The 25,175-nt window shown below is 45.0% G+C and overlaps 1 protein-coding gene across 4 annotated transcripts in view; it reads right to left on the reverse strand.

Annotated features, from left to right (window-relative positions):
- Window positions 1–15,379: 15,379 nt before the first annotated feature.
- LOC127577660 (Wilms tumor protein homolog) overlaps window positions 15,380–25,175 on the reverse strand; it is an 83,567-nt gene continuing 73,771 nt past the window's right edge. For 2 of the 4 annotated variants that reach the window (XM_052029033.1, XM_052029034.1), the window contains exon 8: window positions 15,380–16,662. In XM_052029033.1, the coding sequence (XP_051884993.1) occupies window positions 16,541–16,662 (122 nt within the window). In that variant the 3' untranslated portion in view covers window positions 15,380–16,540. The other 2 variants (XM_052029036.1, XM_052029035.1) reach the window with 1 other exon arrangement.

Raw genomic sequence — 25,175 nt, forward strand, 5'->3', positions numbered from 1 at the left:
CTATTTATACTATTTATATTAATAGCTTAGAGAAGGGCCAGAATGTAAAGTGTCCAAGTTTGCCAATGACTCAAAAATAAGTGGAAAGGTACAATATGATGAGGCTACTGTGGTTCTGCAACAGGATATGGACAGATTTGGTGAAGGGGTGAAATGGAGTTTAATGTGGGAAGGTGTGAGGTCATGCGTTTTGGTAAGAGGAATCAGAAGGCTGATTATTATCTGTGGTCCAACGGGAATCTGCTGTGTCATGAAGGAGAACACCTGGCCCATGTGGAAGCCAACATCTCCCTGTTGGGTTGTACGAAAGCAATAAGTGAAACAGAAAAATAGTGAAGACTCCACCGACCTTTGAGGGTTCTTCCAATCCCGGCTCAGTTAGCAGGACCCAATCCACATGAATAATGAAGCAATAACAACAAAAGTAAGGATAGAAATACTCAACAGGACAGGCAGCATCTGTGGAGAGAGAAACAAACAATGTTTCAGGTTGATGAGCTAGAAGTTACATACGTTTTAAGTTGCAGAGAGGGGTGAGTATGGTGGGAACAGGGAGAATGTTTGTGACAGGCCAGAGAATGGGAGAGTAATAAGACAGAGGGAGGTGGTGGCAGCTGAGAGAGGGAGGTGGAGACTTGTTATCACAGCTGAACTCTGAAGGAGGTGCAGATAGGGAGAGAATAGAAATAAAAGGTGGGCAGGCACGGTAGTGTAGCGGTTAGTGTAACGCTTTACAGCGCCAGCGACCTGGGTTCAATTCCCGACACTGTCTGTAAGGAGTTTGTATGTTCTCCCCGTGTCTGCGTGAGTTTCCTCCGGGTGCTCCGGCTTCCTCCCACATTCCAAAGACATATGGGTTAGGAAGTTGTGGGCATGCTGTGTTGGCGCCGGAAGCGTGGCAACACTTGTGGGCTGCCCCCAGAACACTGTACGCAAAAAGATGCATTTCACTGTGTGTTTCGATGTACATGTGACTAATAAAGAGATCTTATCTTATCTTAAAAACAATGCTGTGAGATACATTAATCAGAAATAAAGGAGAATGTTGGAAATACCCTGCAGGTCAGGCAGCGACTGTGGGGGAACCAAAAAACTGATTTAACTTTACAGATGGTGACCTTTCAGCAGAGCTAGCGAGCTCTGAAGAAAAGCTGGAGCGGCTGGTTATCTGAAATTGTTGAGACCGGAGGGCTAGAACATGGCTTGTCGAAAGGTGAAGCACTGTTCCTCAACCTTACAGTGGGTTTCATTGGAACAGTGCAGGAAGCCACAGACAGAGAGGTCAAAGCAGGAGTCGGGTAGAGGAGTAAGCTGAAAGCCCAGGGTCAACCTTGCAGACTGAATGGAGGTGTTCTTCAAAGTAGCTCCTCAATCTGCATTTGGTTTCTCTGTAGTAGAGACAGCAATGTGAACATTAACTAACAAGAACACACAAACAGTTGCTTCATCTGGAAAGAGTGCTTGGGTTACTGATACTGGAAAGGGAAGAGGTGTTACGTCCCCTGCTGTTACATGGGAAGCAGCTGTGCGAGTGGTAGAGCCACCCGTGAGTGAGGTTACATGATTCACCTCTGCTTTTCCTTTACTCCTCTGTCTCTTTCGGAGGGGATCATTTAGTGCATCCATTGCAGGCCCACAGCTATGATTATTCCACTCCCTCCTCCTCTGCATCCTGTCAGGGTGATTTTCCTTCCCCGCCCCCCCCCCCCCCCCCCCCACCCCCAGCTCTGCCGCATCTGTTCCAATGAACGCCGGTGCTACCGAAATGTCTTCCTTTGTTCTTTACTGTGGCCTTTCCTCCACTGGGCCCTCAACATTATCTGTTCTGTCTCCCTCACTTCTACTCTCCCTCCCTCTCCTCCTCCCCTCCACCTCCACCAGCCTCCACATTCAACAGATCACCCTCCAGAATTTATGCTGCCTTCAATGTAATGCTGTCACCAGGCACATTTTCCTCTCCTCCCTTTTCAGCATTCCAAAGGTATCATTAGTCCAGCACAGGAACAGGCCCTTTGGCCCATGATATCTGTGCCAAACTAATTAAACCATTAGTTAAATGCCTAACTAAACATCTCTTCTGCCGACACAATGTCCATATCCCTCCATTCTCTGCACATTCATGTGCCTGTCTAAGACCGTCTTAAATATCTCTACCGTATCTGCCTCCACCCCCACCCCTGGCAGCCCATTCCAGACACCCACCACACTGTGTAAAAAAACTTGCCCTGCACATGTCCTTTGAACTTACCCCCTCTCACTTTGTACATGCCCTCTAGTATCAGACATTTCGATCCTGGGAAAAAGATAACAGCTGCCTATTCTATCTATGCTTCTAATAATCTTTTAAACCTCTATCAGGTCTCTTCTCAGCCTCCACCGCTCCAGGGTAAACAACCCAAACCTGTCCAACCTCTCCTTATATCACTTGCCCTGTAATCCAGGCAGCGTCCTGGTAAACCTCTTCTGCTCCCTCTCCAAAGCCTCCACATCCTTCCTATAATGGGGCGACCAGAAATGAATGCAATACTCCAGATGCAGCCTAACCAGAGTTTTATAACTACAACATAACTTCCAGACTCTTGAACTCAGTGCCTCGAATAATAAAGGCAGGCCTGCCATACACCTTCTTTACCACTCTATCAACCTGCGCAGCCACTTTCAGGGAACTACGGGCTTGGACCCCAAGAAAGAGGATCCTTTACTATAAAGAGGAGCTGAATGGTAGTGTCTTGTTAGAAGCACTAGGTGCAAGAACTTGAAAAGGTCTCCAAGGCCAACCGAGATACTGACTGTCAATAGTTTGATGAACAACGTCAGGGAGGTAAACATCACAGACCATGGAATGTTCACGCAGAGAACCAGAGACACATCCCAGCGCATCATGGACAACTGCCTCCCCTCCTCAGACTGTCTTTACCTCTTGCTGCCTGGGTGATGCAGCCAGCATAGTCAAAGACCCCACCCACCTGGGCCATTCTCTCTTCTCTCCTCTTCCATCAGGTAGAAGATACAGGAGCCTGAAGGCACATACCACAGACTTAAGGACAGCTTCTATCCCACTGTGATAAGACTATCGAATGGTTCCCTTATACGATGAGATGGACTCTGACCTCACGATCTACCTTGTTGTGACCTTGCACCTTATTGCACTGCACTTTCTCTGTAGCTGTGACACTTTACTCTGCACTGTTATTGTTTTTACCTGTACTACATCAATGCACTCTGTACTAACTCAATGTAACTGCACTGTGTAATGAATTGACCTGTACGAACGGTATGCAAGACAAGTTTTTCACTGTACCTCGGTACAAGTGACTATAGTAAACCAAGACCAATACCAGAGGGCAGTGATTCAGCTCAAACTTTGAAGATGTTGGATAATGTGAGAGTTAATAATGTTGTTGCAACTGTACTGGTGAGGCCACACCTGGAGTACTGCACATTCTGCTCCCCTCATTTAAGAAAGGATATTCTGGAATTGGAAGCAGTCCAAAAGAGATTCTCGAGGCCAATTCCTAAGATGAGAGAGTTATCCTATCACAAGCAACTAAAGAAATTAGACCTATATTCTTTGGAGTTTAGAAGAATGAAGGTGACCTTACTGAAAAATATAAGATCCTGAGGCAGAATAACAAAGAAGTGAAAATGGCAACACGTGTGCATAGGGTGGTAGAGAAGGCATGCGGCACACTTGCCTTCATCAGTCGGGGCATTGAGTAGGAAATCATGTTGCAGCTGTATAAAACTTTGGTTAGGCCACATCTGGAGTGTTGCGTGCAGTTCTGGCCGCCACATTACAGGAAGGATGTGGAGGCTGTAGAGAGGGTGCAGAAGAGGTTCACCAGGATGTTGCCTAGATTGGAGAGTATTAGCTATAAGGAGAGGCTGGACAAACTTGGATTGTTTTCTCTGGAGCATCAAAGGCTGATGGACAACCTGATAGAAAAATATAAAATTATGAGAGGCATAGGTAGGGTAGACAGTCAGAGTTTCTTTTTCCCAGGGTGGAAATGTCAAATACTAGAGGGCACTGGTTTAAGGTGAGATGGGAAAAGTTTAAGGGAGATTTGTGAGGCGAGTTTTTTACACACAGAGTGGTGGGTGCCTGGAACGTGCTGCCAGGTGGTGGGGGAAGCAGATATGAGAGTGACGTTTAAGAGGCATTTGGACAGACACATGAACAGGCAGGGAATGGAGGGATGTGGAACACATGCAGGTGATGGGATTAGTTTAGGTTGGCATTATGGTCGGTACAGACATGGTGGGCCGAAGGTCCTGTTCCTGTGCTGCACTGTTCTATGTTCTATATTCTTTGTTGTAGATGTCGAGCTTGGAGGAAGGTATAAGGGGTAAGTTTTGTACACAGAGAGTGGTGGGTGCGTGGAACGCACTGCTGGCAGAGGTTGTGGGGGCAGATACATTAGGGACATTTAAGAGTCTCTTAGCTGGACACATGAATGATAGAGAAATGGGGGGCAAGGTAGGAGGGAAGGGTTAGATAGATCTTAGAGCAGGATAAAACGTCGGCACAACATTGTCGGTCGAAGGGCCTGTACTGTGTTGTAGTGTTCTATGTCCTATGTTTCCACCAGTGGTAGAATCTCGAATGAAGGGACATAGTTACAAGATTTGCGGGCAGGGCAGTCATCTAAAACTGAAGTTTGTAGAGATTTTCTCTCAGAGAGCGTGGTGAATCTCTGGAATTCTCTACACTGAAGAGCTGTGGAGGCTAGACCATCGGGGGTATTTAAAGAGGAACTAGATATATTTTTGAAACATCAGTGAATTGAGGGCTATCGGGATCTGGCACAGAAGAAGAGTTGAAGCCTGGGGCAGACTAGTTACATTTAATGGTGGGGCAGGCACGAGGGATCAATGGCCTACTCCTGCTCCCATTTTCTTATGTTCTTATATTTTTTATAACTTTAGTAGATACAAAATGTAAGTTGATGGGTGAGAGGAGTCACTTTTCATGAAGAAAGCTAAACACGAGTTAGTTCCAAAGAAAGAAGACTATGCTGGGTCATAAGAGAAAATAATGAGATTGGGGCTGGACAGGGTTAATCTCAGAGACGTGATGGGAATTATATCATCGGGGTAATAAATCCTATTGCACTCCGGATTGGCTAGTGTTAGACAATGCCAGTCAAAATCATCGGAGAGGGAAACATTGAGACATTTTTTTAAATGGAAATCATCAAGATTAGAGGCAGAGAGAAATGGGAGCCAAAATGGTCAGATTTCTCTCCGGGAAACCTTATTAGAAGAAGAAGTGGAAAAGAGGATTCAAAAAAGTTCCAGCTTTGGCCATGGCCCAGTGAAGTTGAGAAGCCAGAAGCTGATGCACTGTCTCAATAAAATTGCATTTAGCAGTCTTAATGGTAAAGTTACGATCAGGGATAAAGTTGCCTTAAGTGATCAAGAGCCCAGGCAGAAGCTTTGGAAGAGTGAGCAGAATTGTAGGCCAAGACAAGGGGAGAATATTGAGGTATGAAACATACCAGAATAACGTCAGACTTTTCTCTGGTGTAAACTGGGAGAAGGATTGGCCTGCATTTCTCTAGCATACTTCACCACCTTGTGGCCATTTCAAGGTCCTTTTTCAAGTGTCCTCACAGTTGTAATGTAGGAAATGCAGCAGTTCATATATTCAACAGCAAGTTCCCACAAACAGCAATGTAATAACAATCAAATAAATTGTTTGTTGAGGGATATATATTGACTGGGTCAACTTCTCTGCTTTATAGTAGTGTCATGGCATCTTTTCCACGACACTGAGAGGACAGGAGGATCTTTGGTTAAGTATATCTGAAAGACAGCATCTCCAACAGTGCAGCACCCCCTCAGCACTGCACAAGAACATCAGCCCGGATTTTGTGCTCAAGTTTCTAGAGTGGGATGAAGCCACTGTCCCCTGACTCACAACCAAGGTTGCTTCCTACTGAGCAACATCTGATAGCTGAGGATTCCCTAGAAAGATTAGGAAAAAGTGAAAGCAACAATTGAACTGGAGATAGTCAATAAAAAGCTCTTGGCCACCATCGTGCTTGGTTGATTTACTTTGCAAACCACAAAATGAGGATGTGTGGGAGGTTCTCTGAAGCAGAAATTCTACAAGGAGTATATCAGCTAATCACATGGAGTTAGGAAAAAGAACAACTAGTCTCAGTAATGATGACATGAAAACTACCAGATTGTTGTAAGAAACTATCTGATTCATAAATGGTTCTCAGGGGAGGAGATCTGCCATCCTTACCTGGATCTGGCCTATGTGTGACTCCATACCCATCCCATGTAGTTGACTCTTGTGCCTTCTGAAGGCAATCACCACTATTTTCAACGGAAGTATCTGAATGAGGTGCTGCCTCAAGAAGACAGCATCTATCATCAAAGATCCCCAGGTTCATGAACAGTTACTTCCTTTCAGCCATCCGATTCTTGAACCAACCTGCATAACCCTAATCACTACCTCAGTATGGCAACACCGTGACCACTTTGCACTACAGTGGACTTTGTTTTTTTGTTCTAATTGTGTTCCTTCTTGTATAATTTATGTTTAATTTGTTTTTCTTGTGAATGTTGTGTATCTGATGCTATGTGCCTGTGATGCTGCTGCAAGTAGGTTTTGCACCTGTGCACACATGTACGAGTGCATATGACAATAAAGATATCTTTATTAGTCACATGTACATCGAATACACACAATGAAATGCATCTTTTGCATAGAGTGTTCTGGGGGCAGCCCGCAAATGTCGCCACGCTTCCAGCGCCAACATAGCATGCCCACAACTTCCTAACGCATACATATTTGGAATGTGGGAGGAAACCGGAGCACCCGGAGGAAACCCACAAAGACACGGGGAGAACATACAAACTCCTTACAGACAGCGGCCGGAATTGAACCAGAGTCGCTGGCGTCATAATAGCGTTATGCTAACTGCTACACTACCGTGCCTGCCCTTGACTTGACTTGAAAGAGCAAAAGAATGTAATTGGGCATATGTAATCTTATTCAATGGCAGAACAAGCTCAAAGGGCCAAATGGCCTCATGCTACTCTTGTTTCTCTTGTTACTGTGTCGGCGGCATGGTAGTGTAGCAGTTAGCGAAACATTCTTACTGCACCAGCGACCGGGGTTCAATTCCCGCCACTGTCTGTAAGGAGTTTGTACGTTCTCCCCGTGTCTGCGTGGGTTTCCTCCAGGTGCTCCGGTTTCCTCCCACATTCCAAAGACGTACGGGTTAGGAGCTGTGGGCATGCTATGTTGGCGCCGGAAGTGTGGCGACACTTGCGGGCTGCCCCCAGCACGTTCTCAATAACGCAAAAAGACGCATTTCACTGTGTGTTGATGTACATGTGACTAATAAATAAATATCTTTTCTTATTATGATCTTGTGTTCACTGACCAAGCTCACAGAGTCATAGAGTTATACAGCACAGAAACAGGCCCTTCAGCCTAACTCATCCATACTGACCAAGATATCTATCCAAGCCAGTCCCATTTGCTTGTGTTTGGCCCATATTCCTCTAAACCTTTCCTATCCATGAACTTGTCCAAATGTCTTTTAAACATAGTCATTTACCTGCCTCTACCGTATCCTCTGGCAGCTCATTCCACATACCTACCACCCTCTGTGAAACAGTTGCCCCTCAGGTCTCTTTTCAATCTTTCCCCTCTCACCTTAAATCTACACCCTCTAGTTTTAGACTTCCCTACCCAGGGGAATAGACTGTGACCATCCTCCTTATCTATGCCTTTCATGATTTTATAAGATCTCTTTATTAGTCACATATACATCGAAACACAGAGTGAAATGCATTTTTTGCGTAGAGTGTTCTGGGGGCAGCCCGCAAGTGTCGCCACACTTCTGGCGCCAACATAGCATGCCCACAACTTCCTAACCCGTACATCCTTGGAACGTGGGAGGAAACTGGAGCACCTGGAGGAAACCCACGCAGACATGGGGAGAACGTATAAAATCCTTGCAGACAGCAGCCGGAATTGAACCAGGGTCACTGGCACTGTAAAAGCGTAACGCTAACCATTACACTATCGTGCCGCCAAACACACTACCATGCGGGGTTAAAAGAGAAAGGGAACCATTGCTCTTGAAGGAGACTGAAGGGTTAGCAGGAGACAGATCAATGTTGGGCTGAATGGCCTGATTTGTCCTCCAGCCTCCATGTTCTATTCTGTGTTTCTCCCTCCCAACGTCTGACTACTCAAGTCTTGGCTCATTCTGTTTCCTGGAGCATTTACAATCAGCCTGATATCAAAGTATGTTGAATTAACGCCTGGGATAATGAACAGCAAACCTCCTGCAGATCCACTGCCTCCCTCCACCAGCTTCCCTCTTGTCTGTGGGAAGTGACAGAACATCACCACAGGGGCCTTACTTTTGGCTTTGCTGCCAAATCGATTTCCTTGCAAGGCGTCAATCTCTGCTCACTGCCAGTATAGCAGCAAATAATAAATCATTTGCAATACTGTACTAAATTAATTATAATCAATCTTCTCACACAATGTATGTTTTTCACTTTGCTCATCAACTGCAGGAGTCAAATACCTTAACACTTTCCACTTGACATCTGCAAGGGCTCGAGTTGAACTTCATTGTTTTGAACAGTGTGGGTGTAGAAATATCCCTGGAATAATTACCAATGGATTGCAAGTTTGTAGAGTTGCCTGCTAAAGTCAAAACAAACCCAACAATCAGAGGCACCTTGGAAGAGATCACTAAGCATGTTTGTGCTTGAAATCACTGCACCAGCTCCATCTTGACGTGCTTGGAGTTTAAAATGGGGTAGGTGGAACTGGGTGATACATCTATCTACCTGTAGATTTAAGGTTGATATTGATGGAACCATGGATGCCACTTTACGCAGGGTCTAGATAGATAGATATTTATTCATTAGTCACATGTACATCGAAACACACAGTGAAATGCATCTTTTTGTGTTCCTGCGCTGGGGGGCAGCCCATGAGTGTCACCACGCTTCTGGCGCCAACATAGCATGCCCGCAACTTCCTAACCCGTACGTCTTTGGAATGTGGGAGGAAACTGGAGCACCCGGAGGAAACCCACGCAGACACGGGGAGAACGTACAAACTCCTTACAGACAGTGGCCGGAATTGAACCCGGGTCGCTGGCGCTGTAATAGTGTTACGCTAACCGCTACACTACCGTGACCGCAAGTTTGGAAGATGCTGTCAAAAATGGGGATAATTTGGCTTTAGCTTTTGCAAGCTGCAAGAGTCAACAGTCAAACCACTGTAGGCGCCAATTAACTCCGGAATCTTTGCCTTTTCTTTTAATCTCAATTACTTGGAAATGCAGCAGCCTGGATTTCATCTGAACTAATTATGGAGTCATAGAGTCATAGAGAAATACAGCACAGAAATAGGCCCTTTGGCCCACCAGTCTATACTGACCATTGAGTACTCATTTTCACACTCATTCCACCTTAACTCATTTTTTTATGCTCTCCATACTCCCATCAATTCTCCCCTAGAATCCACCACTCATCTTCACACCAGGGATAATTTAGAACATAGAACAGCACAGCACAGTACAGGCCCTTTGGCCCACGATGTTGTGCCAACACACCAGAGATAATTTACAATCCATAATTAACCAACCAACCCATACATTATTTTGAGATGTGGGAGAAAACCAGGGCACCTGGAAGAAACCCATGTGGTCACAGGGAGAACGTACAAACTCCTTACAGACAGCACCAAAGACACAAGGGAGACTGCAGATGCTGGAAATCTGGAGCAACACACACAAAATGCTGGAGGAAATCTGCAGGTCAGGCAGCATCTATGAGGGAAATGACCAGTTGATGTTTGGGGCCAAGACCCTTCATCAGGACTGAAACGTCGACTGTTTCCCTCAGAGACAGCACCGGAGGTCAGGATTGTACCTGGGTCTCTGGAGCTGCGAGGCAGCGGCCACTGTGATGCCTCAATTCAGGAAGTTCAATCAAACTACAAAACTTTGCAGAGCGCCTTCAGTACAAATTGCACCACATTGCACGCGTTTACTCATTTGACCAGGTATCCCCTGTTCCAAGTTCATTATCTTGTCTGTGACACTTTTCAGGATTGATCTTTTTCTATAAAATTTACCATCATTTATCTAAACTCCGAAAGTGCAGGAAGTGCTCAGCAGGCCAGGCAGCAGCCGTGGAGGGAGAAACAGTTGATGTTTCAAGTCAATGAATTTTCATCTGTTCTGATCATCCTGAAGCATTCAATCAGTTTCTCCACATTCGTTGCCTGTTCTGCTGAGTATTGTCAGCATTTTATGGTTTATTTCAGATTTCAAGCAACTGTGGTATTTTTCTTTTGCTATGAATCCCCAAAGTCCCATTTGAGTTAGTTCCTTTGTTTTTTTCATTCTCTTGGGTAAGCCTAGTAATTTCTAAGGTAGGGACTTGTTCGGCACAGCTTTATGGGCCGGAGGGCCTGAATTGTGCTGTAGATTTTCTATGTTTCTATGTTTCTAGAAACATTACTATGAACCATTTTCTGACTGGGACTTGTCTTCAACTCACCTCTGAACTCTCCACAAGGTCTAACTACCTTGGTAAAGAGAAGAGGGGACAGAAGACAGGTCCTTAAAATTGTGAGCAATTTTGGACCCCATATCTTAGTGGCCCTGGAGAGGGTCCAGAGGAGGTTCACAAGAATGATCCCAGGAATGAAATGTTTAATGTATGAGGAGCGTTTGATGGCTCTGGACCTGTACTCACTGGGGTTCAGAAGGATGAGGGGGGGGGGAATCTCATTGAAACCTACCAGATACTGAAAGGCCTGGATAGAGTGGACGTGGAGAGGATGTTTCCATCAGTAGGAGAGTCTAGGATCTGAGGGCACAGCCTCAGAATAAAGGGACATCCCTTTAGAACAGAGATGAGGAGGAATTTCTTCAGCCAGAGGGTGGTGAATCTGTGGAATTCGTGCTATGGAGGCCAAGTCATTAGGTGTACTGAAGGCAGAGATTGATAGGTTCTTGATTGGTGGGGGGGGGGGGGGTTAATGGTTTTGGGCAGAATGGGGCTGATATATAAAAATCAGCCATGATCAAATGGCGGAGAAGACTCGATGGGCCAAATGGCCTAATTCTGCTCCTATATCTTATGATCTTATGGTTTTAACCTTGTGTGTTCCACCATGGGGGTAGAATCTCTGCTACAGGTACATAGTGTCCTAGTTTGCCCCCCAGGGCATTTTGAGTATTGTGTTCAGTTTGAGATCTGCCTCAGAGAGGATATGTGGGTGCAGTGCTGATTTGAACTAAAATGGTAAAAATATGAGGCTGGTATTCCTTTAAAAATAAAAGATTTAAGGTCTGGTCTAATCAAGGCACTTAAGATGATTAAAACATTGGATAAGGTAAATAAACAGAAGCTCCTTCCTCTGGTGGGAGAGACCTGAACAGGAGAGCATAACATTGAAGCTCAACTCTTCAACCACAAGGAATTTCTTCACACAAAGGGTCAGCAGAGACATTTTTGTTGGTCAAAGGTTTAAGGTTTACATAACCAAGGAAGGTAGATGTTTTTGGGTACTAACCAGGCAAGATCTAATTGAATGGTGGAACAGATGAATAACTTAACCTTTTGCTAATTTACTTATTTATTCGAACACAGAAAGAGACCACTTGGTCCATCAGATCCATGACAGTTCCCAGCAGAGTATCCCACCAATACCTCCCCCCCACACTTCAATATAACAAGTATCTTACTTTCGGTCACATGTCCATCAACTGCCCTTTGAATCTTTTGCCACTTACCTACACTAGAAGTAATATCAAGTTGATGATTAACCTGCCCGTACATCTCTGGGTTGTGGGAAGAAACAGGAGCATCTGCAGAGGGAGAACATGCAAGTTCCCGAGACATCACCCAAGATCAGAATCAAACCTTGACTAAAGAATAGATTGTCCAGACCACTGTACAGTTAAAAAAGGCTATTATTTTTATTTTAAAAGTAATTAAAATACTGACAAAAAATTAAAAACATTAAAATAAAGTAACTAAAGCACATACCTTCTTCAAGGGGTTGGTCACCCCAATCAGATAAATGGAGCCACCATTCCTACACCAACCCTCGCTGGTGTATAGCTGAGGGTGCAGGCAAAGCCCTCAGTCCGAACGCTCGCTGTGGCACCTCTGAGCTCAATGGTGAAACGACCAGTAGACACGCCAGCAGCCTGTCTCAGACCTCTGCCTTTCACCTCACATGAAATTTAAAGCATGAAGGCTGAGTAGCCAGTTTGTTTGCTTCAGAACCATCAGCTGCCACTCAGCTCAATTCGAGCTATAGTTCAGGAAAAAATATTTCTGGTACTTGGAGTATCATGTTCAGTTCTGGTTGCCTCACTATAGGAAGGATGTGGAAGCTTTAGAGAGGGTGCAGAGGAGATTTACCAGGATGCTGCCTGGATTGGAGAGCATGTCTTATGAGGATAGGTTGAGCGAGCTGGGGCTTTTCTCTTTGGAGAGAAGGAGGATGTGAGGGGACTTGATAGAGGTGTACAAGATGATAAGAGGCATAGATCGAGTGGACAGTCAGAGACTTTTTCCCAGGGCGACAATGGCTAACACGAGGGGACATAATTTTAAGGTGATTGGAGGAAGATATAAGGGGGATGTGAGGAATAAGTTTTTTACACAGAGAGTGGTGGGTGCGTGGAACGCACTGCCGGCAGAGGTTGTGGGGGCAGATACATTGGGGACATTTAAGAGACTCTTAGATAGACACATGAATGATAGAGAAATGGAGGGCTATGTGGGAGGGAAGGGTTAGATAGACCTCAGAGCAGGATAAAATGTTGGCACAACATTGTGGGCTGAAGGACCTGTACTGTGCTGTAATGTTCTATGTTCTATTTGTTTTTTGGAGCAGTAGTCACATGGTGGGAATCACAGCTGGATGTTAAAAGTTCCAAAAGAGATGTAATAAATAGTAAAGTGCAGTAAAACGTAGAAAACTAGTAAAGTGAATGGTTTAGTCTAAATCAGTCTGCAGCCTGACCCACTGGGACTCATTTCCAACCATTTCTGCTGGAACATACTGGATGGTGCTTCTTTGAGGATATAACAAACAGGGCAGATCAAGGGGACCCAGTAGATGTAGTGAATTTGGATTTCTAGAAGGCATTCACTAAGGCACCACATAAAAAGTTTTTGCCAGAGAGTGGAGATGAATGGTTCATTTGAAGATTGGCAATCCACAACTTGTGTTCTGCCATGGGGATCATGCTGGGGCCTCAATTATTCACAACCTATACTAATGACAGATGAAGGGACCAGGTAGGAGATTGCGGGGTGACCTGATAGAGGTATATAAGATCATGAAGATCACAAGAGATATGGAAAATAAAAGTAGGGAAGTTTTGATGCAACCTTACAGGGTCTGATCAGACTATATCTGGAGCACTGCAGTTTTGGTCTCCACATTTAAGTTAGAATATGCCTGTACTGATGCCAGTGCCAAGAAGGTTCACTAGTTTGATTCCTGGGACAAAAGGGTTAATATATGAAGAAAAGCTGAGCAGGTTGGGCCTATACTCTTTGGAGTATAGAAGAAGGAGAGGTGATTTTATTGAAGCCTATCGGATTCTGAAGGACTGCAGATGCTGGAATCTAGATGAAAAACACGACGATGCTGGAGGAACTCAGCAGGCCAGGCAGCATCCGTGGAGAAAAGCAGGCGATCAACGTTTCGGGTCAGGACCCTTCTTCAGGACTTCCTAAGGGGAAGCCCAATATATAGGAGGGAAAAGCAGAGCAGCGATAGGTGGACAAAAGAGGGGAGGTGGGATGGGCACAGGGTGGTGATAGGTAGATGCAGGGTAGAGACAGTGATAGGCAGGTGCGGGGGAGGAGGGGAGAGCAGATCCACCGGGGGGATGGGTCAAGGGTAAGGAGAGAGAGGAAAAAAGGGTAGAAAAAAGACAATAGGCTAGGAAAGGGAAGAAGAGAAGAACCATGTTGGGGGGGGGGTGTGGGGAAGGAGGGTGGGGATTACCTAAAGTGGGAGAATTCAATGTTCATGCCGTTTGGCTGCAAGGTTCTGAAGGGAATTGATGGGGTGGATGTTGAGTGGATGTTTGCTCTGTTAGAGGTATCTGGAACTAGGAGGTTTAGTGTCAGAAGGCGTTGCCTATTTAAGGTGGAGATGAAGAGGAATTTCTCCTCTGAAAGGTCGTGACTCTTTGAAATTCTCTCCCCCAGACAGATGTGGAGGCAGAGTTATTGAATACATTCAAAGCGGTGATTGACAGGTGCTTTAACTACAAAGGAGTCGAGGGATGTGGGTGAGGGTTATTGAGGCCAAGAGTGAATCAGCCATGATGTGTCTGAACAACAGAGCAGGCTTGTAGGGCAAATTGACCTCTTCCTGCTCTTGTTCCTTATGTTCTACACCGAACAGTTCATGTCCCACTGGTCTGCAAAATCCATATTGAGGAACAGCTTCAGTGGTAGAGGTGCAAACTTTCAGATAAGCTGTTGACCAATGGTCTATCTGCCTTCTGAGATCCAATGGCTTTATATTAAGGAGCCTTTCCCTCGTATCCAATATTTATCACTCATTCAGTAGCATTAAAACAGATCAGGAGTATTTATTATGGGAGCTTGCCGTGAACAAACGGCTGCCTTGTTTCTCGAAGACTGCAGACACTGGAATCTGGAGCAACACACAAAATGCTGGAGGAACTCAGTGGGTCAGGCAGCACCTATGGAGGGAAGTGGACAGTCGATGTTTCAGGTCGAGACCCTTCTTCAGAACTGGGCCTGTCTCTGCCTTATATTATTTCAGAAGTATATCTTTGGTTGCAAAGCATTTTGGGGGATTCTGGGGTTGTGAAAGGATCTATACAAATGCAAGTCTTTATTTCTTAAATATTGTCCACGTCCCAATTCCTCACTTACCTTTGAGCAGCCAGTCAGAATGCCAAGCCAATATTTATGAAGCGGCATTCATAGCATAAGCCAGAGAGCCCCTGATGTTCAACATTCATCGTCTGACCTTCCCGATAATGTAGGCACCGCTTGAGAAGTGCTTTGCTGCTGCTGATTTAGCTCATGTGTAGCGAGCCGATTGCAGGAGGTGGTGAGAGTGGGGTTAAGCAATGATCAGAGCTGGAGTTCGTTTGTGAGACACATTAATATTCAAATGACAACAAGGGCTTGAAGGTTGGCCGGTGACCAAAGTAGCTGCTGGATTTTCGTTGCCTTCTCCTGTCTGAACATTTTCAGTTGAGCGGGTGGGGAGGGTATTGGGTGAGGGCTAGGTGGTTGGATTGAGAGACCGCTGATAGATTTTCAGTCTTATTGCAGAGTAAAGCAAACAAACCAAACCTGTGACGTACCTAATTCACCTGTTTATTCTCTACTTTTAATAACTCTTCTATTTTAGCCACAGCAATACATTATCAGATATATACATAATAATTTCCAGCTGGTAATAGTAAATAGATGAACAAAGAAATTTGGATACAGTACAATCCATTACACTACAACCTTTCTCTTCATATATACTTGAAGATTTTGAAAGTCATTAAGTTACTTGTTTTCAAGAGGAATGGTTAATGGTAGTTTGTGGTCCAGCCTCTTTGTCTTACGGTGTTTGTTAACATAACAACTAATCAGCCACATCGCCAGCATGGCCTCTCAATATATAGTGTACAACTTCGGAGCAGAGTCCTTCTAAAACATCGCTCATCAACCTCTCTTATTGTATCTAGTCAAAGGTTATCTCAAATGGATAAACAGTGTGATTATCCCAGCTAAAATGTCCCTCTATGGATCTACACGATTGATTAAACACCCATCAGCAATGCCCGCTAGTTTTAACTTACGTTCAGTGGCTACATGTTACATGGGATGAATTTGGATTTCAGAGTTAAAAGAGAAACAAAATACAGTAGTATTCAATTCTAACAGCTCCCTATATTTACATTATTTACAGAGGAGTTGAGTGGTACAGTACTGCAGCACGTTACTCAATCAGCACCACCATAGCTCTATATACAGTGTCTCACTACTGGTTTCCACAAACAATGGTCACATGCTTCTTCTAACACACTCATTGGCGACTCTCCAAGATTGACATGGACTCTTTTGGAATCTCCTGGGATTCTGGGAGTTACATTCTACAGGGTATTACAGAAAGTGTGTGCTTTCTGAATGTTCTTTGAAGGTGTTGGTTTATCAGTGTCAACAGTATTGGAGGAGGGAGGGAAGGTGACTAGGTAGGGCGCTTGGGAGGCTGGATGTCAAACGATTAAACCTCCAGGAGCAGAGCTGGCGACGCCAATTTGACACGGCAAATGGGAGCAAGAGACGCTGACCCAAAGGCGGTCACAGAGATGTGGGCATCGATTCTGTCGCGTTAGCTGCTGAACATTTAGAACAGGGTGGTGGTGGGGGGGGGGGGTTGCGGGGGGAGGAGGTGAAGAGGAGAAAGCAGACTTCTGCAGCAGTGCGCCGTCACCTTTCTGTGCAGTGGAGTCCCGTTCACCGCTCAGAGAGCGAGTTGAAGCTTGGTCAGATTTCTCTGGTGCATGTTATGGTGGCGAACCAGTTCATCGGATCTCGCAAACTTCTTCTGACAGTTCGGCCACCTACAGCTAAAGGGCTTTTCACCTGTTAAAACAGCAGCTGCAATGAACTTTGAATATTTTTGTCAACAAAGAACAGATACAGTCACTGATTACACCAAAGCACAATTTATTAAGGATTAGATTTATTAGAGTTTAGCTCGACTCCAGAGATTTTTCTCTCTGATTCAGTTAGGCAGGACTTTTTGAAGTGGGTTAATTTATGGGATGCCTCTTCGTAGGTTGTCCCCTCCCTCTCTGGATGTGTCATTTCTTACAAGGGAAGAAAGATTGGTCACACTGAAATCCCATCAATTTATGAGGGGGAGGGAGCAGGGCAGATGGATGCGAAAGGCGACTTGGCAGAGGAAAGAGAGGAAAAGGCCAAATCACGGGTGGTGATGAGTCAGCGTACAGGAGTGAGATGGAACATCTGGTCGAGTGGTGTCTCAATAACAACCTCACACTGAACATCAACAAACCCAAGGAGCTAATCATTGACTTCAGGAAGGGAAAGTCAGGAGACCACGTGCCAGTTCCCATTTTGTGTGTCAGAGGTGGAGAGAGTCAGCAGCTTCAAATTCCTGGGCATTAACATCTCAGATGATCTATCCTGGGCCCAGCACATAGATGCAATCACAAGGAAGGCATGCCAGCATGTTTACTTTCTTAGAAGCTTAGGGAGATTAGGCATGTCACCAAATACTCTAACAAACTTCCACAGATGCTCTGATGAAAGTGTCCTGACTGATTGCATCATGGCCTGGTACGGCAATTCCAACACACTGGAATGCAAGGGGCTGCAGAGAGTAGTGGACACAGCCCGGTCCATCACGGGCACAGCCTTCCCCACCATTGACAGCATCTACAAGAGGTGCTGCCTCAAGGATCACCATCTATCATCAAGGATCCCCACCATCTGGGTCATGCCCTCTTATAACTGCTACCGTTGGGCAGGAGGTACAGAAGCCTGAAGTCCCACACCACCAGGTTCAGGAACAGCTACTTTCCTACAACCATCAGGTTCTTGAACCGACCTGCACAACCCTAACCCTACCTCAGCAACGGAACACTACAGACCACCTCTTGCACTACCACGGATGTGTCTCTGTTTGTGTTATTTTGCACTAATGTCTTGCATTGCAGTCTTGTTTTCTCTTCACTGTCTTGTATAATTTACGCATCATTTATGTTCCATGTATTTTCTGAACCTATATGCCTGTGATGCTGCTGCAAGCAAGTTTTCCACTGTACCTGGACCTCACCGACCTTGTGCACGTGATAATAAATTCGATTTGACTTGACGACTTGAGAGTTTACAAGGACGGCATTGTGGAGGAACCAGAGACTGTAAATGCTGGAGTCTGGATCAACAAAAGAAGCGGGAGGAACTCAGCAGGTCAGGCAGCATCTGTGGAGGGAAATGGACGGTCGACCTTTCAGGTCGAGACCCTTCATCAGGGCTGAAAGATAGAGAGGCGGTAGCCAGTATAAAGAGGTGAGGGGAAGGGTTGGGGCAAGAGCTGGAAGGTGAGGAGGGGTGATCGGCAGGTGGAGGAGGGGAGGGTGGGAATAGCGACAGAGGCTGGGAGGTGGTAGGTGGAGGTGAAAAGGGCTGCAGATGGTGGGATCTGATAGGAGAGGAAGGTGGAGCATGGAACCAAATAACTGAGGTGGGGAGGGGGCAGGTGGGAACAGTGGGGGGAGGGGACCCAGTGGGAGGAGTGTGTGGGTGATGGGTGGATGAAGTGGGCTGGGGTGGAATTGTAGGAACCGGGTAGGTCAGGAGGAGACAGCACTTTCCTCGCTGTCATCAATATGGCATCGTTTGGGAAGTCAACATTTAGAAAAATGTTGGCCATTTATAAGAGATTAAATGCTGGAAACACTGGCATTGCTATGCCGGTTACACAGCATCTACAGAGAACGAGGGAACCTGATGAAAGATCATTAACCTGAAACATTAACAGTTTCTCCCTCCACAGTTGCTGCCTGACCTGCATTTTCTCTTCTTATTTCAAACTTCCAGCAAGCACACTGTTGCCCATCACAGGACATTAAACAAAAAATGGGCACCACACCATCTATTAGGGCAAAGGTTCGGCCAAGAGGTAGGTTATAAGGAGGGAAAAGGTTCAGAGGCAGAAAGGATTAGAACGTAGAACACAGAACACTACAGCAGTGTACAGGCCCTTCAGCCCACAATGTTGTGCCGACACTTTATCCTGCATTTTAGGATGCCGGCATTTTAGGATGGGAGTTCCCAAGCTGAGGACCTTGGCTGCTGATGGCACAGTCAGCAACTGGAGCCCTTACATTTGGGAAGTTCAAGAGGCCAGAACTGAAGGAGAGAGAGGAGAAGATTCCAGAAGTAGACAGTGATGTGATGAGTACATGGAAGGATTTGAAAACATGGATGTGAATTTTAAAGTCAAAGAGTTGATGAACCGTAATCCAACAGGGATTGGGAAGCAGAGGGTCGGCGGGTGAACTTCATGAGCTAGGATAGAGAGAGCAGAGTGTGGATGAGCTGGGGAAAAGAATGAGGGAGGAAAGCCAGGAATAGAGTTCAGAAGTAACAGGGGCACGGATCAGGTGTCTTAAACAGAATACAGCCCAAGTTAAATACTGATTACACCTACACACAGTATTTTAAAGACGTGGATTATTTCACCCACTCACTTCCAGTCCCAACAAACTCATCTAAGAGAAGCCTGTTCTTGTAACTCAGGATTCTAGGTCCATGAATCATGTTCCCTCTTTCTCTGAACTGCTTCCAATGCAGTTTCTGAAGATGAACTGCCTGGATCCTGATAGTCATTGCAGATTCAGCGCACTAACAACTGAAACAAGGCCAGTTGATTCAATTCACTGAAACAGTGTCAAGGCCTTGAGGAGGGGTGGTACCAGGGATGAGGACTTCATCTGGATGGACAGAATGACGTGGTTATTAGAGCAGAGGCTGTAAAGGTGAGTTGGGTAGTGGTGTTCAAATGGCAAAGGTTTTTGATGCAATAAGAAAGGAGAAGCTGAGTCAACGGGCAGATAATCTGAGGGTGGGCAATTGAGTCAAGTCAATATAAGGCATGGAGATACAAGAGACTGCAGACGGTGGAACCTGGAGCAACACACAGTCAGCTGGAGGAACTCAGCGGGAACTCAACCCAAAATGTCGACAACTCCTTTCCTCCCATAGATGCAGCTCGACCCCCAGGAGATTGTGTGTTGCTCAATTTAAGGCACAGAGTCTTAGAGTCATGGAACCATAACAGCCCTTCAGCCCAACCTTTCCATGCTGACCAAACTGCCTACCTGAGCGAGTCCCATTGCCCTGTGCTTGGCCCACATCCCTCTAAACGTTTCCTAACCCTGTACCTGTCCGACTGTCCTTTAAACACTGTAATTGTACCCGGCTCCTGTACCACTTACTCCACCAGCTGTTCCACATACCCACCGGCCTCTGTGTGAAAAAGTTGCCCCTCAGGTCATTTTTAAATCTTTCCCCCTCTCACCTTAAACCTCTGCCCTCTAGTTTTAGACTCTCCTACCCCAGGAAAAAGACTGTGACCATTCACCTTATCAATGCTGCATAAGATCACTCTTCAGCCTTCTACGCTTCAGCGAAGAAAGCCCCACCCTATCTTATCTCTCCTTATAACACAAGCCCTCCAGTCCCAGTAACATTCCTGGAAATCTTTTTTGTCCCTTTCCAGCTTAATGACATCTTTCCTATAGCTGGGCGACCAAAACTGCACACGATATTTCAAGTGTGTTCTCACCAACATATGAAGTCCCAAATGTGGGAGAGAGTAGGTCACAGGGAAATAAGTAGGGGAATGGGATGACTCTGGAAGCCGGCATGGATTTGATGGGACAAATGGTCTCCTGATATGTCGCATGAAAATATGAAATGCGGAGTGAACTGAGGAGCTCTGCCTAAGAGCTAGCACGGTCTTGAGGAACTGAATGGCCTCTTCTCTGCTGTTTCATTCTATTAAGGGTGACTTTGGGACTACCGCTCCCCATGGGAATGGCTGTCCAAGGAGAACCCTGGGATCTCAGAGGGAGTGGGCTTCTGGTTTCTAGTTCATTAAACAAGGGTCCAGAAAGTCCACCATTTCCCAACATTCACTCCCCTTTGATCACCCTTACAAGGGTAGGGAATATTGAGAAGACATCGGATCAAACGGAAGGATTAAAACTAGCTACATGAACTACAAGCTACAAACTAGCTACAAGACAGCAACATGAACCTAAACAGGACACATGGCTTGTGATAGTACTTCCAAAGGTCATCTCTTTATATCTTAAAAAAATAAAATCATTTCTATACAGGAAGGTGGCTTCTTAAACGTAACAACATTTTTTTTTGTAAAGATCTAAAACCAGGCTTCTGAAAATTAAAATATTGCAGATGCTGGGAAAACTGAAATAAAAACAGAAAATTCCAGGCACAACCCTCCCCATCATCGAGGACATCTTCAAGAGGCTGTGCCTCAAGAAGGCAGCATCCGTCACTAAGGACCCTCACCACCCAGGACATGCCATCTTCTCGTTACTACCATCAAGGAGGAGGTACAGGAGCCTGAAGACCTAAACTCAATGATTCAGGAATGACTTCTTCCCTTCCGCCATCAGATGTTTGAACGATCCATGAATCTGTGAATACTACTTCATTATTCTTTTTTTGCACTATTTATTTATTCTTGTAATTTGTAGATTTTATGTCTTGCACTGTACTGCTGCCTGACCTGCTGAGCATTTCCAGCGTCTTCTGTTTTTAAAACCATACTTCTGCCTTCTTTAGTCACAATGTTATCCTGCTTTGAGTAATTACACTCATCATGGACTGACACAAAACCTTTGAGGCCTTGACATTAGGGCACCCAATGATTTAAGGGAAGAGAAAGAAATCAAAGCTGTGAGATGTGCTAAAGAAATTACATCTGTAGTTTTTGGAGTTTATAAGACTGAGGGGTGATCTTACAGATACATATAAGATCCTAAGGGGGAATGACAAGCTAAATGTTCAGATGATTCCACTGGTGGGAGAGTCTCAAACAAGGCGACATGGATACAAGATAAGGAACAGTCATTTAAAATAGGGATTTCTTCTCACAAAGGGTGATAAACCTCTGGAATTCTTTGCCTTGGAGGATTGTGGGGGGTTAATCACTGGGGGTATTTGAAGAGGAAGTAGATACATTTTTGAAAGATCGGGGAATCAAGGGCTGTGGGGAACTGGCACAGAAAAGAAGTTGAGGCCTGGGTAGATCATCATCCTATTAAATGGAGGGGTAATCTTGAGGGACCAGGTGGCTTAATCAGGGGTTAGCTAGTCTTGGGCAATGTTTAAGGGTCGGCACAACATTGTGGGCCGAAGGGCCTGTATTGTGCTGTACTGTTCTATGATTCTATGATAATCCTGCTCGTATTCCTGTGTAAAGAATGCATTTATGATTATATATTTTTGGTTATTATGTTATTTTTGATTCCCATTCACTTTTTGTCCTGAAGAGGGGAAGTGTAAGTGCTGGGGAATGGGATATCGCCTTCACCAGGACATAGTTCTCAGACTCTGATGGGTCAGATGCAGCACAGTCAGTTACAGCTTCAAACTCCTTCACCCCTACATTGAGTCTTGTCTCAGCTGTGGCACTGAGAGGAAGTGCTCTTCTTACTTTAAGGTCCAAGAAGAGCACTTCCTCTCCAAGAAGAGTGTCTCCTCCTGGACTAGAAGGAAAGTTATTCAAGCCCAGCACCAGAGAGATACACGCACTCATGGAATGAATGTTGAGTCATGTTAAGATGTGGGAGAACATCAGACTGAATGTGTCATGTCCCTGCATAAACTCAGCATTTCTTGCAAACTCTGTAACATCTTCAAGCAAGGAAATTATTGTAGATGACATAAAGTTGGGACTTTATTCATTGGAGCGTAGAAGAATGAGGGGTGACCTTATAGAGGTGTGAAAATCATGAGGGGCATTGATAGGGTGAGTGAATAGTCTTTTTCCCAAGATTGGGGAATCAAGAACTAGAGGACATAGGTTTAGGGTGAGAGGGGGGAGATTTAATATGAACCTGAAGACAACTTTTTCATCCAGAGGGTGGTCCATATATGGAATGAGCTGCCAGAGGAAGTGGTTGGGGCAGATGCATTAACAACACTTAAGAGGAACTTGGACAGGGACACGGATAAGAAAGGTTTAGAGGGATATGGGCCAAACAAAGACCAGCTTAGATGGGAATCTTGGTCGGCATGGACCAGTTGGGCCAAAAGGCCTGTTTCTGTGCTTCATAGCCCTTTGATTCGATGACATTACTGTTCCATTAGTTGTTTATCTAGATACTGTGTTTTACCGTGTTTGGGGTGGCACACTAGCATAGCGATTAGCGTAACACTCTTACAGCACCAGCAACCTGGGTTCAATTCCCACCGCTGTCTTTAAGGAGTTTGTACGTCCTCCCCATGACTGCGTGGGTTTCCTCCGGGTGCTCTGGTTTCCTCCCACATTCCAAAGACGTACGGGTTAGTAGATTAACGTGGGCGTAATTGGGCGGCGCAGGCTTGTTGGGCCGGAAGTTTTTATAAGGTTTTTTTTAATGGATTGGATCTCTATTAAAATGGAGGGAGGGGAATTCATATCCATGGACATTACTTTGTTATTCCTTTTCTTGCACTCTTTATTTATTTTGTAATTTATAATAATTTGATGTCTGCACTGTACTGCTGCCGCAAATTTCACAACATATAAGTCAGTGATAATAAACCTGATTCTGATTCTGAATTTAATACATTTTTAAAGCTTTCATACAAAGATATGATTACAAGGAATCTCCACTAATTTTCCTTTTAACTGTGTGTTACAGAAGCTTGGGGGAAGGGTGGTGCAATGTTAAACTAATTAGGCTAGCCAAAAGCCCTTGGAATTGGGTGCAATATTGGTTGATATATCCTGCCCGATATTGACTTCATTGGAGAGTAAAGTCATGCTGAGTGTAAAATCAGTGTTGCATCTTTTCCCAACATGAAGGTTAAATTGAAGCTATCACCCTAGAGACCCTGCTCCCTCTGTATTAGGCCAACTGTTATATTACTTTGTGTTATAAGACCATTTCAGGCTGCCCATAAACCACGTAACTTTAAAAGTCCTGCTGTGTATTGAGTTTAGGTTTTACATATTAAACAAAAGCTAAATAATTTATACATGTTTACATGAAAATGCTGTCAAGAAACACAAGTGAAAGCTACCAAATTAAAGAGATTTAATATTTTGCAATAATTAATGATGCAAAAGGCTGGAGCAGAATTTAACCCTTTGAGTACTATGTTACTTCAGTGTAAAAATAGCCAGAAGTACAATTTAGTCAACAAATGTTGAAATTCCAAAAGAGACAAAAAATATTTTAGAAATAACTGTTGGTTCCTTAGATGAATTCTTGGGAGGTTGTAGATGGTGAGTAAGGTTCCTTTGAGATCGAGGGTTACTCTAAGAGGCTCCAGAAGTACAAAACCTACCTGCCATGGTCACTTGGACATGCAGTAACCTGGACTATGGTGGTCAGTTGTACTCTGGGACACTGCTGATGGGCTTCTTAATGGAGTATAGTCCTGCCTTTGGGGGCTTAGATCTTTTTAAAATACTTTCTATAAACCTGCCAAGCAACACTGATGGGCAAGGGTAGTGTGCTCTCACTGGGTGGAGATTTACGTGTGTGTGTGTGTGTGTGTGTGTGTGTGTGTGTGTGTGTGTGTGTGTGTGTGTGTGTGTGTGTGTGTGTGTGTGTGTGTGTGTGTGTGTGTGTAGGTGTATTTGTGAGTGTGTGTTGTTGCATGCACACACTTCAGGTGGCTTAACCAGCACCTCCCTTGTACAGACTCAAAGGGCTCCCCAAGCCTTGGATCAGGCCAAGCATTTAGTTCCCTGATCTTTGATAGGCAGGATATGTCCTCATAGATAGAGAGTACCACTCCATATTGACAGGGAGAGCTTCTACTACTTAGAAAATCGGTCTAGACACTGATAAAGGTGGTGGTAGATTCGATTGATAGCTGAGGTCAAATATTATTACTATATTAAAAAAACTGCTTTAGAGAACAGATCACCAAATGTGGAATTTAGGACAGGACCCCCAGATCCTGTGACCAACCTCTACTGGAGCCAATGTTCTAGTCTTAGAATTTGGCTTGGCTTCCAAATAGTGTATCTAAGATGGTGACGGGATTCCCTACTGAGTGCACAGTTAGGGGAGATGTGAGTGGGGCTGGGTGGGTTGGAGGTGGTGAGGTGGTGGGAAGTCGGGAAAAGGTGTTAAACAAAACCAAAACTAGCGCGTCTGTTTCACCCCCTGCTACAGTCACCCTTCCATGTTGGCCCTTCATGGAGTGGCATTGATGGTGGTCATGGAGAAGATGCAGCCCCAACCATCCTGCCCTCCCAGTTCAAGGAGGCTGCGTTTCGACCAGCAGCTCCTGTGGGGAAAATAGAGGGAATCAATTGGTGGTAAAACTTGAAAGAAACCTCACTTAAGAATCATCCTTTTTTTTTAATAAGG

Source organism: Pristis pectinata, chromosome 14 (assembly GCF_009764475.1).
Source record: "Pristis pectinata isolate sPriPec2 chromosome 14, sPriPec2.1.pri, whole genome shotgun sequence".
Lineage (NCBI taxonomy): Eukaryota > Metazoa > Chordata > Chondrichthyes > Rhinopristiformes > Pristidae > Pristis > Pristis pectinata.